The following is a 20297-nucleotide window of genomic DNA, read 5'->3' on the forward strand; positions in this document are numbered from 1 at the left end:
TGCTTTAAACCTTCATTTTTAGGGAAGATTATTATATTTTTAGGAAAAAAACATATGTATTTGCTGGGACAGACTCAGTTCCATCTAAAGAATGGCAGAGTAAGAAAATGAAGACTGGAAAGTGATTTTAAGTTCATATTCTACATACATGTTACTGACAGAAACAAACAGGGAAGAAGTGGGTAGTCAGCAGATAATTTAAAGTCAGCAGATAATTTAAACTTGATTTTATAAGAGAAGTTTATGTTTCTAATAATTTATTTTAAAAGTATATAAGTATTTTTAAAGTATGTCACTGAGCTAGTTATACAGTGAAGATAGATTAAGGTTTTAAGATGTTTATGATAAGTTACCAAGGCTTTCCCTGTGCTGAATCACTTACAGGTTTAACTTTTTAAAAATTTCTCACACCAACACAAATATTAGAGGATTTTAATATGATATAATTTGGATATATAACCAAAATAAAATCCAGTATTTCATTACAGATAATTTTTAAACTAGGAGCTAATCTCACATAATTAAAAATGAAGTGATAAAATTATTAATGTCAGAGTTTCTTGCCAATTTTAAAAAAAATTTAACGATCCAGTTTTAGCCTCTAAAGTTACTTAATCTCTCAAAAATCATTTGAAGCTAAAGAGAAACATATTTTTCCTTTGTTTCTCAAGACAGCATTTGAGCTAGCAAAGACAAAAAGCCTGGACACTTTCTGGCTATCTGTACCTGTCACCTGCTCACCTGTAGCTGAACACCGTAAGTAATCAAAAAAAAAAAATCATACTTACTTGATGATTTTTAAGATTACTCCCTGGTCCAGTGATGATGAAGACTCTACTGTACTAGACCTAACTATAATTAGCCTCTATTCTTTTTTTGCTGGAGGTTTTGGGGTTGATGATAGTTCATCTGCTAAGTAGTAGCAGTAATATGTGAAATGGAGAGCTGGGCTAATTTGCACGTGACCCTCTACTTAACACTAACGATGTGATCTGCCTTGTGATTCTATCCAACCAGTCATGTTCATGGACACCAAGAAAAAAACAGCAAAAAGTTAGACATATCTCATTAAATCACTAGGATCAATGCTTTTAGGATATAAATTAGAGAGAGACTTCTCTGCTCTCCTTTGATAGTAATTTTCTGCTTCAGGACACCTGCATTATTATAATATAACAAAATTAAACTTACTGATCTTTGTCCAGCACACAAAAGGAATCCAAGAAGGGAAAATTGGCAGCTATACTTTCAAAGTCTTCTTGGGAGATATACCCATCATGGTCATGGTCGTAGTTCCTAAACACAGACTGCAAAGGAAAGACAAATATTTATTGAATGACTATTTATGAGGCAGCCTCTGAACTTGTTATTGGGAAAGCATAATTAAGCATACTATTTTTTCTATCAATGAGCTTGAAATCTAGTGGGAGATAACAAAATTGAGAGGCCTTTATGGTATAATGAGATAAGTGCGATGCTGAAGATAAAGGCAGAATGCTATGAGGGGAGGTGGAGATAAATTTTAAAATATTTCCTGAAGAAAGCAAGGTCTAAACCAAGACCTCTGGGTTGAGTAGGAGTGAGGCTGGTGAATTTACAAATACCAACACCATGACAATAGAAAGTGAAACTTTAAATGTTAAATTATCTCAAAAATCAAAGTATACACGTAATGCAATTCCAATAAAAATCCCAGTGGGAATTTGTTTGAAATGAACAAATTCATTCTAAAGTTCCAATAGAAGTAACATGTTGAAAATAGCCTAAAATTGTTAAAGATGAGTAGTAATGACCTCAGGCAAGGGAAACAAAAGCAAAAACAAACAACTGGAACTATATCAAACTAAAAAGCTTTTGCACAGGGAAGGAAACATCAACAAAATGAAAAGGCCACCTACTGAAGAGGTGAAGTTATTTGCAAATGATACATCTTAAAAGGGGATAATATTCAAAATATACAAAGAACTGACCAAAAAAAAATTTTTTTTAAAGGCAGAGGACCTGAATAGACATTTTTCTAAAGAAGATTTACAGATGGTCAACAGACATATGAAAAAATGCTCAATATCACTCATCACTCATCTCAGGGAAATGCAAATAAAAACCACAATGAGATACCACCTCACACCTGTCAGAATGGCTTTTATCAAAAAGACAACAAACAACAACTGTTGTTGAGGATGCAGAGAAAAGGGAACCCTCATGTGCTGTTTTTGGTGGGATTATAAAATGGTGCAGCCACTATGAAAACAGTAAGGAGGCTCCTCAAAAAATTAAAAATAGAACTATCATACAATCCATCAATTCCTTTTTGTGTATTTTTTCCAAAGAAAACAAAAATATCTGTTTTTGAAAAGACATATACACCCCTATGTTCATTCCAGCATTATTTACAATAACCAAGATATGGAAGCAACCTAAGTGTTAAGTGAATAAGGAAGGTGTGATATATGAATAAACTGGAATAGATTCAGCCATAAAAAAATGATGCAAACTTGCCATTATTTGACAACATGGAAAGACTTTAGAATATTATGCTAAGTGGAATAAGTCAGGCAGAGAAAGTCAAATATCATATGATTTCACTTATATGTAGGATTCAAAAAACAAATGAACAAACAAAATAAAACAGAAACAGACTCATAGATACAGAGAACAAACAGGTGTTTGCCAGAGGTGAGGGGAGTGGGAGGATGAAAGAATAGGCAAGAGAAATTAAGAGGTGAAAACTTCCAGTTACAAATGACATGGGATGGAAAGCACAGCTTGGGGAATACAGTCAATAATATTTTAATATCGTTGTATTGTGACAGTTGGTAACCAGACTTATTATGGTGATCATTTTATAATGTGTAGAAAAGTCAAATACCTAGAACACCTGGAAGGTCAATTATACTTGAAATAAAAAAACTGAGTAGCAATGAGAGACAGTGTACCTTATCAGAAATCAAAGCTACATTAGCCAAAACAACATGGTATTATAACTTAGCAGAGACAGTACAGTCTAGAAACAGATCTATATATATGTAAGAATTCAGAGTTCTTAAACAAGTTTGCTCAAAGATATACATGTATATATGTGCATGTGTGTGTGTGTATATGGAGGGAGTAGAATAAAGTCATACAAGGTCATCTACAAGTTATCAGTGATTATCCCTAGGCAGAAGAAATACCAAGACCTGAAAGTAAAACTTCTACTTTCTATGTTTTATGTAATGCATTAATATTCACAATGTTTCTGGCTTTTTTTTTTTTTTTGGGGCCTAACCACATGGCTTGTAAGATCTTAATTCCCCAACCAGGGACTGAACCTGGGGCCAGTGAGAGTGCTGAGTCCTAACCACTGGACTTCCAATGGAATTCCCCTGGCTTTCTTTATAATCAGAGAAAAATAAAAAAGAATTTTCTATTGCCCTCTTAGGATTTAAAAAAAATTTGTGAGTTCTCCCTGCAAACACATGTATGCAAATACTTGACTTGGCATCTACTGTAATGAATCTCTCTCTCTTTCCCTGTGGTTTCTATTATATTTTATCTTTATTGCCTTAGGTTTCAGGCTGATTCAGGAGTATTTTGGGACGTAGGCAATGAATAAATGAACAAATTACTTCATTAAAATATGACTGGCATCATTGTAAGTTTATCCATAGATAACTGAACTTTTTTTGTAAGTTTCACTTTCAGTACTTATTCAAATCAAAACTGCTTAAAATTTAACTATTATGGAGTGCTTACAATGTATCATTTAATACCCATATTTATATGGAGAGTGTAAGATTTTTTGTGGAATAAAACTCATTATGGAAATTCAAGTAAAACCCAGTCATTTATTTGATTAAGTTACTGGTACTCAACCTATCAAAACTGGGTCAACCTTCCCCCATGAAATTGGAATTAGAGAAAAGAGATAAAGTACTGAGGGGCAAAATAGACTCCGCATGTGGAGCAAAGAAGGCCTGTCTGCAGAGAATGGAGTGAGCATTCAGAGAAAAGCAGACATAAGAGTAGGAGAGAGAATACCTCTTTTACTTCTTGATTCTAGACTTTCCTGAGCCACAATTCCATGTCCCTGGATCCTCTGCCCACTTTCTCTGGCTCCAAGTGGGGTCTGTCACGACCACATCATCATGTGGTCCCCCCTGGACCTTATGGCTTTGTCATCATCTTCCCTCACCCCTTCCTCCCTTTCTGCCTCACATGCTCCATGAAACTTTTCTATCAGCACCTCATGGTTTTGTGGATGATCCAAGATGTAGAACATTCTTTTTCTGTCAACATTCTTTCCCAGCAAAGAGTACATTCTATACCAAAGACTTGTTTCTGTTGTACCTGAGGATATACTGATCCTCAAAGGTAGATGTGTAATCAATAATCACAGTTTCTAGCACCTGAGAAAGGTGCTTTCCATCTTCCCCACAGTGGTGCATCTACTCTTTGTTTCCATGGAAAACTCTGACATCATCTTGCCCTTCATTAAGTGATGTTTCTTACCTAAATGGTATTATGTTGCTGTGTCATAGACCTCCAAACATACAAAGCTGAAGAAACGATTTCCTTGCAGGATTTTCCTCCTACCCTCAGGTAACCAATTTATCAAGCATTTTATTATGATCCACGTGGGTTGTTTCTTGTTTTTTTTTTTTTTTTTTTTTTGACTGCATTGGGTCTTCATTGTGGCACACGGGCTTAGAAGTTGCAGCTCACAGGCTTAACTGCCCTGTGGCCTGTGAGATATTAGTGCCCCCACCAGGGATTGAACCCGCATCCTCTGCATTGGAAGGTGGATTCTTAACCACTGGACCACCAGGAAAGTCCCCCCATGTGGATTTTTAATGAGTAGATTCTAACCTTCAAACAGTCCTTTGGGTTGCAGGGGCAATGACAAATGTGCCAAATGCCTGGGGAAGACAGGAGTTCTAAGTAGCTGTGAGTATTTGGACAAGTGAGAACCCACAGAAAGAAAGGAGAAAGGGGGCCTTCCTGGGAGAGTCTTCCCCCAGAAACCATGGCCAGGTGGAGCTAAGTGTCTGTTAAATTTCTCCTACCTGCCAGAGGGCTGTTTTAATGGACTCCAGCTGATACCTAGGCTGGTACCAGAGAACATTCTGGAAAGACAAAGGGGCCTCTTAGGGCTCACTTACCTCAACTAATTTCCTTATGTGCTTGTTTATGACTGTAGGATCTGGCTTCGGCATCACTCCTGAGGCCCACTCCAGGGGAACCACAGGCTTGGTGGGCGTCGTAGGGGAGGTAGGCTGCTGACAGAAAACACACACGTTAAAAAAAAGTTTTTTGATTAATTTTTTAAATTGGAGTATGATTGCTTCACAGTGTTGTGTTAGTTTCTGCTGTGTAACAACGTCAGTCAGCTCCATGTGTGCATATATCCCCTCCTTCTTGTGGCTGCCTCCCGACTTCCACCTTCAGCCCACCCCTCTTAGGCCATCACAGAGGATCAAGCTAAATTTCCTGTGCCAGACAGCACCTTCCCACTAGCTAGCTATTTTACACATGGAAAACACACACGTTTTTCAACTTTATCTGGGACTTTGAGCAATCTGGACGAGGGACACTGAGAAAGACATGTGAGTTTTGCATGTTCACATCAGTAGAAAATTATATTTGTGTCACACTTAAATGTTTTTAAAACAAACATCAACGAAAACGTTAATGGAATATTTTGTCGGTAGAATCTAATCTGTAACCAAACATATATTTGGATAGTGTGTTTTGTTTAGCAGGAGCCTAGATTGCATTATTTTAGGTGGGGAAAAAACATTGCTCATCCAAAAATCCTATCCAAGTTCCCTAAATAATACTAAAACACTGGTAAACATCTCTATAACATTCCATACAGTTATTTTTTGGGTTTTTTTTTTTTGTATAATGGAAAGCCTATGAAACACCAGTTATCTAATTCTTTAATACTCAGGGCCAGTGATAAATTAGGTGTGTGTGGCAAGCAGGCCGCAGTGCACAGCCAAGTTTATGCCATCTTGCCAGCGTCTCTCTCAATATGCTTAATCACTTCTTGATGGTTTGAATAATCACTAGCTCCCTTGAGCCCTCTTCAGTGCAACTTGTTTTCTCCAAAGGTGTTACCACCTTCTTGCAAGATATTTTCACTTAAGAATGTGAGAAGATGGTGGCAATAATGCATAATACGTTTATACGACACAAGCACAAAACAGTCCTATCAGGAGACCAGCCAAGAGTGCTGTGCACGTTGTGTCCTCTCCCTTGGACTCTCACACAATGAAATATTTTTTCTGGTGCCTACATACAAACATGTATTAGCAGATTTTTTTTTTTTAATTGGACACTGAGTTTGGAACAAACATTTTTGCAAGGGGAGCTGAGGTGTAACTATATGGTTTTACGCCTCTACTAATGTTGTGAGGTGGATGTGGGCTACAAATAAAACAAAAAATATCTGCCATCTGAATATGGTCACCCTTTCACACAGTCTCTCTCTCTCTCTCTCACACACACACACACACACACACACACACGCCCATCTTGGCTCTTTCAGTCAAGTCTTTCATCTTATTGATATGACAAAGGACTAAACCCTTGGTTCCCTTGGTACTTGGTCAAGGAGGGGGATACCCTCTCCCCAAAGCACTATCATAAACTCAGAGGGATACCAGAAGATATTTCAAACTTCAAAGGGAAATATAGCTATACTCAACAGTTGTTGGACTCCACACAAACTACAAAATTCACCCATTAAATCATGCTATGTTTCTACCAATGATATCATATCTTTGTGAAGCAAAAAACCAATCTGGAACAAGCAATAAGGATAACAGTAGCAATATGATTTCAAGATTTAAAAAATTGTACAATGCCTAACATTAGTATTTGTGGTTATTTAAGAATGAAATAAAAATAATATCTTTTTCAGTGTGTGTTTTTCAAGCAGGTACTAAGTCATTAGAATATCAATATTTATACATATTTAGTTGCTTGGACCTAACTATTCTATAAGTAGAAATATAAGGCATTTCTTTTGACCTAGAGGTAGCATGAAAAAGCTGAGACATGAAGTAAAACAAAAACTAGGGAGGCACAAAGGATGCCATTGTGAAGAGAAAAAGGTCAAGAAGCTCTGAGACTAAGTAGGTGAGGTCGGCCAGCTCTAGCTTTAAGCACGCAAAAGCTACAGGCTCTCAGTAATAATCTTGACTGGAAATTGTTCGCTACTTCCCAACACGCATCAAACACTAAATACAAAATAGGATGACATTCCACTTTGAGAAGAGACAGAAAGGGATTGGGAAATGTGTTTTCATAGAATTTTCATTTTAGGGGGCTTCCCTGGTGGAGTGGTAAAGAATATGCCTGCCAATGCAGGACACAGGGGTCTGATCCCTGGGTCAGGAAGATTCCCCTGGAGAAGGAAATGGCAACCCGCTCCAGTATACTTGCCTGGAGAATCCTAAGGACAGAAGAGCCTGGAGGGTTACAGCCCATGGGGTCATAAAAGAGTTGGACATGACTGAGCGACTAAACAACACAGGATTTTAGCACTTAGAAAGGTCTTCAAAAGCTTCTGCTTTGATAAGAGATAAAAACACTTTTTTGGGACTTCCCTGGTAGTCCCGTGGCTAAGACTCCATGCTTCCAATGTAGGGGGCCCAGGTTCAATTCCTGGTCCGGGAACTATATCCTATGTTTTGCAAAGATCCCATTTGCCACAACTGGGACCTGGTGCAATCAAATAAAAAAATACTTTTTAAAGATATATATATATGATGGAAATATCTCCTAAAATTGGCAAAACTTGATACTGAAAATAAAGTAAATCTAAAGGGCACAAATCAGGCATGTATGCTAACATGGTCCTACCCTGTTTCTGAACAAGAGATGGTGGGGAAATGATGAGAAGCATCATAGGAAAAAGCACAGGTGATGAAGCCAGACAGTCCCAAGAGGAATCCAAATTCTCCTGCTTACTGGCTGTGTCGAAGATACCTATGCTCACTAGACTCTGTGAGTTATCTCATTGCTTAACAGAGTCAATGAGATAACATACATATTATGACCTGCCAGGCATTCAACAACCAACAGGCAGCAATTAAGATGCCTGGTTACAGATAAAGGAAGGTGTCAGGAGGTGGCAATGCTGTGTGTGCACGTACAGGACAGCTTCATCACACCAGAGCTATGGAATGAAAGAGAAGCCTATGAATTCCCTTTTTCAGTAACATTACCTTTCTTTCTTGCTTGTATTTGTGCTCAGTTGTGTCCGACTCTTTGTGACCCCATGGACTGTAGCCTGCCAGTCTCCTCTGTCCATGGGATTTCCCAGGCAAGAACACTGGAATGGGTTGTCATTTCTTATTCTAGGGGATCTTTCCGACCTGGGGATCAAACCTTCATCTCCTGCATTGGCAGGCAGATTCTTTACCACTGCACCACCTGGGAAGTCCACCTTTCTTTCTAGCTCTCTTTATCATGCTAATTTTGAAGAGTCTGGCCCTAATCCCTCCCTTTGTCTGTGCTGTATCTTTCCATAATGCTGAGTTCTGCAGTGTCCCCAGAAGATGAGCCTCTTGGGACTGGCAAGGAGGGGAACATAGTGATGGAAACACCACTCATTATTTTAAGAACAGATGCTACTGGGTCAACTGACTCAGACTCAAGTTTATGCTCTCCCACCTGCCCTTCGCTGTGAACAGCATTCACAGTCATTCTGCCTCTTTCAGTTCAATGGTTCAGAATTGTAGTGGGTACTATCAGATGGACAGACTTGGAGTCTAGAGTTGCTGGCAACACACCACAGAACTCAACTGGAATGAAGGTAATGAATGAGACATTTGTAAGAAAACTGATCTCAGGATATATATATATAAGAAACAGATAGAAATTTTTTCTTCATCATGCAAACTTCATCCTTATTGTAAATTTCATATTCATCCTGATATTTTTCTTCCCAGTGTAAAACATATTTGAGCTACAGTCTACTTGCTAAAAGTAATGAGCAGTGTACACTCAGTAATACAATTTCTTCAACTCATTGTATAATGCTTCTTTACTAAGAGTCAACTATCAATTAAGTGAGGTGCTATCCTAATGAGATATTGAAATTCTGAGTTGGGTCAATCATTAGTAGAGAAATTTGTGATTTATGATTAGGGTATTTAAAATTTATTAAATCTAATTTTATGTTGAATAGGCTTTTAAAAAAGCCTGGAAGGGTCAGAATGATCTTTAACATTAAGACGAGTTATTATTACCACTTCTTTTTTTTTAGCCCTATATGTAGGTAGTTCTCAGAAGGAACATGGAAGATCAAGAATAAAACAGAGTAATTGGAAATGATGTTTTTCTTTGTTAGCCTGTGAAGTGAAGAGATAATTATCTGTCAGGGCTAAGCTGTTCCACTGGTAAAATGAGAATATAGATTTTTTTATATTCCTCAATCTTTAGACCACATAGCACTATTGTAATGGGCAATTATTATAAATGACAAATAATGGTGTTTATCACTAATCCTTAGAGAGAAAGCAATACCTACCGATTTAGAATTTCTAGGCTCCAGAACCAGTGATAGTTTGTAAATATCATCTTCTGTGTGATAGAGGTCCAGAGAAAGCTACAACAAATTAGAAGGGATAAATCAGAATGCTGAATTATTTATTTACTTATTTACATTGCTGAAATTTCTTCAAACCAAATGCTTGGGGCCAATGTAGTGCACTGAACGTAGAACATTAAAAAGATAGCATGCTAAGGTGGAAATGAAATTTCAAAAAGAAAAAAGTTAAACCTAGTATGGTCATCAGCATTTAAGAACCATTGATTCAATTTCTCAATAATTATTGAGCAGTTCCTAAGAACCAAGCTCCTAAGAGCCAGAGATCAGGAATCCTTGATGTTATAGAATAGGACAAGTGCATAAAATAAGACTTGGACACGGAATCAGTGCTGTCTTAGAGGTTTGATTAGAGAACTGTAGAAATAAAGGAGCAATTAAAAGGTTTCTATTATTTCCGAGCATTGTGCTAGGTTCTGGTGATACAAAATGGTATAAAGTCATTTCTGCCCTCAAGGGCCTGACACTATTTGAATAAATAGGACCTGAACACAAAAAGATATATTCATATCAACAAAAGGCAACAAAAGCTAAATGCGAGGACGCTGTCCCACGATAAGTGCTGTAGGAACTTTTCGTGGAGCAGCGTGTATAAGCATGGCGGAGAGGTTTTGGAGACCTGAGCTCAAATCCTAAGCCTGTCTCTAGTTAACTCTGTGATCCTTGAGCCAGTTGTTTTCTCTCTGACCTTCAGTTTCCACTTCTGTAAAATGGGAGCGATCACAAAAATCCCTTATCTAACTGGATTTTTATCAGGATCAAACGAAATACTGCATGTAGACAACTTCACACAGGGCCTGGTACACAGTGACGTCTCAGCAAATGTAATCTGATGTTGTTGCTGTCATTGTTATTGTTACAGCTACTAAAACTACTCCTATTATTGTGTGGAGGGACCACGGAAGACTGAAAAGATCAGAATGGATTCACAGAGGAATTTGTAAACTGGGACCTTCCGAGAGAAAAAACAGGATAGGCAAGGATGACAACATATGCCAAGACTGAAGAGTACGGATAAAATCTATAAAACCTTAAAATGCATGGTCTCATTCACCTAAAACAGAATGCATAAGACTTAAATAAGCCTGGATAATTCCCATATATGCCCTTCACTGTTAAGATGAATCATACCATGGCATCATCAGGGAAGAGAACCATGTGCCCTATCCTTTCTCTGACTATTTAAGCATGAAAATTTTCCTTTAATATATTTCGTCTAAAAATAAAAGCTTAGGGACTTCCCTGGGAGTCCAGTTGTTAAGAATCCGCATTCCAATGTAGGGTACGCAGGTTCGATCTTTGGTTGGGGGACTAAGGCCACGTGCCACAGTTAAAGATTCCACCAGGCTGAGACAACGCACACCACCAAGAAACAGCCCGCAAGAGCCACAACTAAGACCCGACGCAGCCAAAAAAGTTAAATCGTTTTCTACCTAGGAAAAAATTCAAACTTTAAAAACTCAATTAAAAAAAGGTTTAGATAAATTAGATAAAGGCTTAATGTGTACGGGTATGGAATGAGAGGGAAGAGAAAGAAGAAGGAAGCAAGAGAAAACTCAGAGGCAAAGGATATCTTTGAAGAATTTATCTTTCTGTTTTATCTCATTTAAAAAAAAGAAGAAGCTGGCATTATAAAACGGCATTCTTGCAGCGTTCATTGAACAAATATTTATCGGCCACCTAATATATGGTGAGGGCCATTCTAGTCACTATTCTACCTACTAAACATAACATGTAAGTTAAGAATTTCACTCATCTGATCATGTATTGCTTTACCTAGACTTTGTCATCTAAAGGTGTTTTCTGAGCATAATAAAATTGACAACTGACTTTACTACAAAATTACCCCAGTATCATTTCAGATCAGGAAAATCCTGCTCACAAAGAATGCACATTGTATTCACCTTCCCCTGAAGAGCGGTCACTTCTACCTCCAGGGGCCCTGACTTTTTGCTGGAAAGGAACTAGCCCCATGTCACAAACAAATGCTTTTAGGAGCCAGCCTACTGTATAATGGAGTAAAAGAAGATGCGTGAAAGGGAGATTGTGATAGAGACATTGGTACAACGGAGAATTTGGCAAAAGAGTTTTGCAATGTGATTAACTTGGGGATCTTTCCTCTTAGCCCAACAATAAGAAAAATTTGTGCTGGTAAGTGGAATCGGACCCTGGATCTCTGGGTTAGGGAAGCAAGGGGGCGGATGTGAGCTCTGATGAATGGGGGACAGCTACTACTCAGCTAAGGCAAACCGTCATCAGGCTGACAGTTGCCACATCTTCCAATTTATCAAAAGAAGTCACAGATCTGGACTGTTATATGAAATACTCCCATTTTAAGCACTAGCATCTAATAATAAAAAAATTTTTATGTGTCCTTGTGGGTCAAATAAAGCACATCTGCCATGAAAAGTCGCTGACCATTTTGTAAATTCCACAGTAGAAGACTCTGCTGATCTCCAAGCCTCACGAAAGCAAAGAGCATACCTGTCTTTTCTGCCCCCATAATCCCTGTCCTAGTTCGCTACCTTGCATTGTGAATGCCACCTAGAAAACTGAGTGACTTCTTCCTTCCGAATTACTCGATATCAGGAGTTAACCCGGGCTTTAGTGAGTATGCTCCTGTTCTCCTGACTCCTCCTCTAATGATGGCACTGGCATCTGCTGGAGAAGAGAAGATGGCAGTGCAAGAACATCCAACCAAAAACCTAAATATGCCACACACCAAGGAGGGGCGATGCTCTTTCAAAAGATACAGAACATCCTTGGGGATTTTCTTGTGTCAAATGAACAGATAGCTGACTCCATGATGCAACTGTTTTGGTTTTCTTCCAAGGTTTGCTTTCCATTCATTAGTGGCAGTATGAACCTAAGCAAGTCATTAACCTTTAAAAAAGATTTTTTTTTTTTTACTGGAATATAGTTGATTAACAATGTTGTGTTAGTTTTAGCCCTTAGAGTCTGTCTCAATCTGTAAAATGGGAATCAATAATAGTTCCCTCCCAGGATTGTTGGGAAGATTAAATGAGCTAGTATGTGTCCACTGCAGTTTGTTTCAGAGGGTCACACAGAAGGGAACTGCAGGGTTTGGCTTCCAATCAATATAGCAGCCACAGTGTTCAACCATGAATACAGAGCTGCCATCTGGGTCAGTCCTGCCATCTCTCTGCTTTCCCAGTCACAATCTTACTTGCTTTCTTGGATCTCCTCGGGGCCTTATGGCCCTGTTCTACTTCCTACACACCTTTTTAATAATAGAGGCAGCTTGTCAATGGGATTTTAAAAATGTTTATTTCTGTCTAACATTTTAAGTTTGGTTGTTTCTGAAAAATGTTCTGAGTCACTGTTTCAGGTTGTTGCTTTTACATCCAAGCCTATCAGCAGAGATGGCTGTGGATTTAGTCTGCATCTTAGGACTGACATTGCCTTGACTGGAGAATTGTAAAACAACACACACTTGATCATCAAATTATCTCCATTCACAATTTTTACAATTCTGCCTCTTCCTCTCCCTCCTCCTCCTCCTCTTCTTCTTCAATTGTAAAAATACAGGGGCTTTCCAGTTATTTGCATATACTCAGAATGGTAAACGTAACTGATAGATCTAAAAATACTATGAAAAAAAATCAGACTATTTCATGTACCGTAAAACAAGAAGCCTCAGTCTGAAAGCTCCTGGTTACATGAATTAGGATCACAATGGAAAGGGTCTTCTCCAGATCTTCCATCAAACAGGGAATAACCTAAATCACAGCAGTTTGGTGGTATGGTCACCTTTTCTTCATGTGCCCAGTGCTGTTTGGGGGGCTAAGGTTATGATCATAAAAATGGCAAACAGAGTCCCTGCTCACATAGATTTTGTTTTGTAATTAACTTGTTCTTTACATGCTTCCCTCAAAGCTCAGTTGGTAAAGAATCTGCCTGCAGTGCAGGAGACCCCGGTTCGATTCCTGGGTCAGGAAGATCCCCTGGAGGAGGGATAGGCTACCCACTCCAGTATTCTTGGGCTTCCCTTGTGGCTCAGCTGGTAAAGAATCCATCTGCAATGTGGAAGACCTGGGTTCGATCCCTGGGTTGGGAAGATCCCCTGGAGAAGGGAAAGGCTACCCACTCCTGTATTCTGGCCTGGAGAATTCCATGGACTGTACAGTCCACGGGGTCGCAAAGAGTTGGACACAACTGACACCCATGAAAAGAGAGATTATTTAAGTTTCAAAGATGCAAAATAAAATAAATATCAGCAATATTCCCACATTACTGAGTAAATGTCCATCAGAGCGTGAAAGAGAGAAACATCCAAACTGGGCATTCAGAAGTTGGTTATTTGCAAGCTTTTTTGTCCTTTATGACTCTCAGCTTCTTCATTTCTAAAACAGGAAGGAGCAGGGGTGATGTTACGCCCTCTGACCGACCCAGACTACATCACAGGGTGTGTGTGAGAATCTACTGAGGCAATGTATGTGAAAAGTGCTGTGAAAACTGGAATCGATTACTACAGAAAGTTCAAGCATTGCTATACATATTTTGGAGCTCTCAATTGATATCAGCTTCCTCACCAGGGGCCATATTTAGAAGCAATCACTTCAGGCAGAAACTTGACCTAGGGTCTTGGAGCAGAAAGAATCACCCCTTCAATGCTGTGCCTAAAAATGACCTCACATGCATTTGGGCAGCTGCTGTCAATCACATGGTTCTCATCCCAACAAGTACGTGGTTCATGAAATGTTCACTGGGCTCCAGGGAACACCTCCTGGGAGCCTCCTCCACCCTGATTCTGAGGAGATTAATCTGCCTATGGCCATGAAGAATGAACTTTCTCCTTGGTTGTGAGGAGAGAGTAAGGCTCTTGGCTTCAAGTAGGAGCTGACTTGATGACTGTGCGCATCTCTGGAAATCTGCTATCCTGATGCGTGCTGGGCTGGAACCACGGGATAGGGTTCCTTAGTCCCAAGACTCCACCATTCCTTACATCTAGAACCACAGAAGTTTAGAACTGGGTGAGACCTCACAAATGAGCACAAAACTCTTTAGGAAAAAAAATCCAAAGTCAGTGAGCAAGGAGACAAAGCTAAAAAACTGCAGAGGCAAGGTTAACAGCTATATCTCCCATCAGGGATTCTGGCCAGGATACTACAGTCTACCACCACTGCTCTGACTAAATGTGATGCCTGGTGGCTTCTAAATTTTCCTTCCGTTTCTGAGAGAGAGAGAGATAGCTAGAGATTGAGGGTTTTTTCTTTTTTCTTTCCTTCTCAGTAAAACCCAATTATTTCTTAGCTTTTACTTCTGGAGTTCAGCTTTTCTATTGGCATCCCAAAATTTCATTCAAAATCCTTTAAGATTTCTCTGTCATGATGTTGCTTGCTGCCTTTACAATTAAAAATTATCTCCCCTACTCTATCATTATCTTTTTTCCAGATGAGAAACTGCCCAGATGTAGGCAGCTGCTATGTGAAGTTATCCTCCACCTCAGGGAGACAGTCTGAATAAAGACACCTGAAACTTCGGCTACACCCTGAGACTGGTCTGCAGACATCACCTGTGTGTGTGGGTTTACACAGTCTGATTGGGGCTGCGACTCTGGTCACTTATTCATAGAAACAGATTTACATGGCAAATGATTAATAAATGCAGGTGCCTGGGTGATTGTGAGGTTCCCCCCGCCCCCAGTGAGAATGTCTCAGTGTTTATTATTTGTCACACAATCTGAACCCCAAGAGATTTGTGTTTCTGTGTGTTGGCCACTTCTGCTTTATACGAAGAAGGCAGCTGCCATTATTGCCTACACCTAGGGGGTCAACTCTTTGGTAGACAATTATGTGTTCTAGGAACAGTGGGTGAGAAGGTCTAGGAACCACACTCTTATTCCAATGCAGCAGCCCTAGAGGATTTTTTAGCCCTTCAGAGCTTCAGAGGATTGTTGTTTTCATTTCCTATGGCCATTGGAAGGAAGTAGTTAATTCAGTATTGCAGCCAAGTTTCAAATGCTACAGTGTCATAAACCCAAACAAGGAAGTTACTCCTCCATTTGTTTCAGCTAGGCTGAGAGAATTTGCTTATGCCTCTTGTCCCCCTGACAAAGAAGCAGCCAATGGGAAATATTCTCTTCTACACACCTGTGTATCTAAAAGTGCTAGGACCTAGAGACTGGCTAACTGTGTGTGCCACTAATGCCCAAAATGATGAGAAGTGGGTTAACTTCTTCCAACCTACATCATTCCTAAAGATAGCATTCAATTCATCTGTTGAGCCCCTACATATGCCAGGTACTATGAAAGGTATTGTGGACATGCGATGCATAAGGCAAGTAGACAGAAAAAAAAAAAATCTAATGTCAAGTGGTACCTCCTGTAGATAAGAAAGTACAAAGTGCAAGGGCAACACAGGTGACAGATGCATTACTGCTTTGGAGGGAAACAGAAGGCTCCCTGAGAGCATTTAAATAAAGAGAGAGGCATTTAAATTTAAGCTAGTCATGGGGTAGGGGGTGGAGGTTAGGATGGAGGGGTAAGGAAAGGATTTTCCAAGAAAATGCAATGGCTAGAAAGTAGAAGGCAGCAATTAATGGTGAAAAGCGTAAGTCCCATACTCCTCAAAGCAGGTGTGATGTGGGATCGGGTAATCAGCAACAAGGAGAGACTAAGAGTCAGAAAACAAGTCCTGAAGGGCCTCCAGGGCCAGACTGGGAAGTGCTTCTGGTGGTTAGGGGAGGTTGGTGGGAGTGGGGGCAGGGAGATCTCAGAGGAGGTTCCTGCTTTACTCCAGGCTTCAGCTATAGCAGTGCAGTGAGGATCCGGAGAAGCCAGTGAGCTGAGGGCACAGGGAAGGGGGTGACGAATTAGTTAAGTGTGAGGCAGGATTGTGAGGCACCGAGGACAGAGCTGAAGGGCCTCTCTAAGAACTCCAGAGACCAGAGCTATGGGGGCAGAGACTGGGACCCTCAAAGCAAACTGAATTTTCTTTGCTTGGAGATCATATTTAACAGTATGAATTTACACAAATTACAGGTGTGGCTTCCCCACCCTTCCTCCTTTGAGATTTCTTCCCAACCACTGACCCCGCATCCAACCCCTCCCTTGCCCTCACTGTGAACTGCTGGTGGGGATCTTCCTGCATCCCCTGGGAGGTGAGGTTCAAGCTCCAGTCTATTGGAGCACAAACTCCAGCCCGTTGAACTCACCGTGAGCAAGTTGATCAAATCCAGGTTGGGTTCCAAGTGGTGAGAGGCATTCTGCAGGGAGACCAGTTCACTCAGGGTAACGGAGAGCTGGTGCATTTTCACAATGTTCACTTTGTTCTCCTCTGTCCAGTCTGGGAAAATGACATGGACTGCTATCAAGTCTTTCAAGTGGACGCCAAGGATTGGAATTTTGAAGCCGTCGCAGTCGGCAAAAGCCTTGCGGTAATTACAGTAATTGCCGTTGGAGGAGACCAGCTCCGTCATTTCATTCCAGTTCTGGGAACAGATGGAAAAGTAGATTTTCAAACGGCCTTCCCTTCTGCCCACCCCCAGGCCCAACAGTGTGTGGCTAGGAAATTCCTCTGCTACCAAGAGAAGTATTGATTGCACCAACATTGATGCAGGGAGATACTAAACCGGAAAAAGAAAGTTAGAAAACCTGACTATGAATTGGACAGCCTGTTCCATTCTGCTACAAAACAGAAATAGCCCACACCTCTGCCTACCTACTAGGGATGTTGAGATGTTAAATGGCATCATTATATAAGTATTTAATAATTCATGGAAATATTACAATCCAACAAATAAGCATATATTATATTAAGATATGCAGTATATTAAAATTTCCTAGTTCCAAGAAAGTTGCATTCAAGATATAACTTGAAGGGGACAGGATGGGGGCAGGAACAGTCATATTGATGTGTGAGATAGCTGTGGTTTTGGACTCTGCCACTAAGTAAGAAGGTGACCTTAAGCAAGTCACTTCACTTTTAGGGACATTAGCTTTCTTTTTCTGTAAGAAAGAGTAGCTTGAATAAATAATTTTTCAATATACACTGGTGGTTCCAAGCCTCTATGAGCCTCCATTGAATTCTCTTTTTTTTCTATTTTTTCCATTGAGTTCTTATTCTTCACATTTAAAATATGTTTTGCTCTCTACTGGAAATTCAGTACTAATCTAAAGGAAAATGAAACACATAATGAGCCCCATTATACTTGAAATGAGTACAGTGTTTGAAGTTAGTCAGCAGTGCTTCTGTGGCTTAAATTCTCCTGTTCATATGAACAAGTTATTGTTGGTTGTCTAACGGCAACCAGACCTTCCTAATAGACCCTAACTTTGACTAGTATACTCTTTCCCATGTGTCTCAGATGGAGCAATTTCCATGCCCAAGTCCAAGTATAGGTTCTGATCTACCATCATCATAATTTCATCCCTCTGGTTTATGATTGGCTCAGGAATACAGAGTTAAGCCAATCTACATGTTGTATTCCTCTGGATACTATTATTGGCGCAGGGGTGGGGCATGTGATTTCAGATGGGCCAATCTGCCTAAAAAAGAAGGTCTTTATTCCATGGGGGCAAAGCTAAAGAGGGGTTTTCCCTACTTCCAACTTTCATAAACAAAAGAGCAAAATTTTTCCATTGTTGCAGACAACCCAGTCAGGAGGGAAATCAGTCTGATGAATAACAAAAACAAAAACCTCACACTCAGAGGAATTCAGAGCAATTGAGCCAGAGTTCTGATCAGCCCATGAGTGGACTTGGCCTTGCCTCTGGACTTTTCAGGTATGTGACACAATCCATTTCCTTATTATTTAGGCAATTCCAAGATTTTTTTTAACTTATAGCTGAAAGTGTCCTTACTGATATAGCAAAGTACACTTTTACAGAGAAATCTTTTCATAAGGATGAAATGTTCTTTTTTGCTCAATAAGGAAAAATTTAATTGTGGTCTGGAAAAAGTTCAGTTTGGGAAACAATAGTTGTTTTAAATTATTTTTGTTCCTGGAAACTCAGCTATAAATCTGAAGGCTTTCTATACAAAAGATTTCTTTCTGTCTCCTCCCTCTTCTTTTGTATCTTCTACCATGGAAGATACAAGATACAATGTTGAATCCAGTGCTATGAAGAGACTAGGTGTTCAATGACTTCATTTGAGGAGGGGATAACAGGAATGATATCTGTCTTATTTGCCTTGTAACCTTCATGTATTTCACAATACCAATCACATCAGTTTAGTTCAGTTCAGTCGCTCAGTCGTGTCTGACACTTTGCGACCCCACCGATCACATAGCAAGCACCAAATACACATTTTTTTAATATTTACAACTACAATATGTTAATGGGGTTTAAAAGCATTTGTATTGAAACACTTGCTGCCACTTCTGTTTTTCCAGGAGGTATGGCTATAACCTCCTATTGTCTAAGAAGAAAACTTTTCCCTTCTGAGTGACATTTGTTAGGATCATCCTACCTCTAAACAATTTCCAAGCAAATTTTTTACTTGAGATTATGATCTGATTCACTGTACCTTTGTAACTTCTGAAGAAAGATGAGAATGGGTCTCTTTGAGCCGGGAAATGGAACTATGACTGAGGCCTCCCACCACTGCCATCAGGGTGTTAAAATTTTTGAGCTGAAGGAGCTTCTGCAATAAAAAAAATGTTAACTTCAATACTTTGTAACAATTTTTGAATTATTCTCACCTTTTGGCAGTGGAGATGAAGTCATGTACAATTTTAATAACAAGGATGTAGGAAAAACAATATCAATTCAAAATGAAATACAAACGAAACTCACTAGAAAAATATACCAATCCTTTCACAGAACATAGCTACATTAAATACTTCCAAGTGTTGCCAATTAAAAGCAGTCTTCTTGCATGAGAGAAGTATATTTGTTCATTAGACGTTTATGGGTAGTTTAATTGCCTTCTACATTGTGAATTCCAAATTTCTTCAATGACTTTTCTCAACCAAGTGAATGAATATCTGGAACCCTTTAAGAATCCCAGTCTAATTAATAGATATACATACCTTGGCAACATTGATAAACTTTGTGATGACTTCTGCTCTTTGCTGAGGAGTTGGTTTGCTAAGAACCATCAACTGGACCCACTTAGAGATTCCATTAAATAAAGCAATAGATCTCTCCAAGGTTGGGTTATTCTCCAGGCAGCCATGGATGACATAGCTTTGGTAATCAGTGAACTAGTAAAGGAAAATTCAGAGACTCTGAGTTATAATGGAGTCTTTGAAAAATCATAAATTAGAATGTTGCATGGAAGAGGTGAGACAATGTTTCACAATAACATCACTATTTCTTTCATTTCACACTTACAATGGCATCTTACACATATGAATATACTATGAATAATGACTATATCTGTACCTTTAACATGCTATTTCACTGCATTTCACTCTCCCATACACAGACCCACAATTATTACACACCATAGTGTTGGTGGGGAGAGCAAGGGATAAGACTCAAAGTCACATTCCAGTGAGTCCAAAATTTGCTGGATCTTAAGATCCACATGGGGCATTTGCTAAAACACTGGTTTCAGGAAACTTGTTAGACCAAAAGGATCACTGTTCCAGAGGAATAATCTAAGAATCTCCATTTTTCACCACTACTGGTGATTCCAGTGGTTGGGCAAGTTTGAGATACAATGGCATGCATTAAAGAAGAGGAAATGAACATAAAAATCATAATTTCAAGTCAGAATAAGCTTG

The 20297-nt window shown here is 39.4% G+C and overlaps 1 protein-coding gene across 8 annotated transcripts in view; it reads right to left on the reverse strand.

Annotated features, from left to right (window-relative positions):
• RASGRP3 (RAS guanyl releasing protein 3) overlaps positions 1-20297 on the reverse strand; it is a 110391-nt gene that overhangs the window by 13616 nt on the left and 76478 nt on the right. For 7 of the 8 annotated variants that reach the window (XM_043918260.1, XM_043918261.1, XM_043918265.1 and 4 more), the window contains 6 exons: positions 19599-19772; positions 19094-19210; positions 16779-17054; positions 9524-9601; positions 5142-5258; positions 1192-1307 (listed from right to left, as the gene is read on the reverse strand). In XM_043918260.1, coding sequence (XP_043774195.1) covers positions 1192-1307; positions 5142-5258; positions 9524-9601; positions 16779-17054; positions 19094-19210; positions 19599-19772 — 878 coding nt within the window. The remainder of the gene's footprint in view (positions 1-1191; positions 1308-5141; positions 5259-9523; positions 9602-16778; positions 17055-19093; positions 19211-19598; positions 19773-20297) is intronic. The other variant, XM_043918267.1, reaches the window with a different exon arrangement.

The sequence above is a fragment of the Cervus elaphus genome, chromosome 11 (genome assembly GCF_910594005.1).
Source record: "Cervus elaphus chromosome 11, mCerEla1.1, whole genome shotgun sequence".
Taxonomy (NCBI): Eukaryota; Metazoa; Chordata; class Mammalia; order Artiodactyla; family Cervidae; genus Cervus; species Cervus elaphus.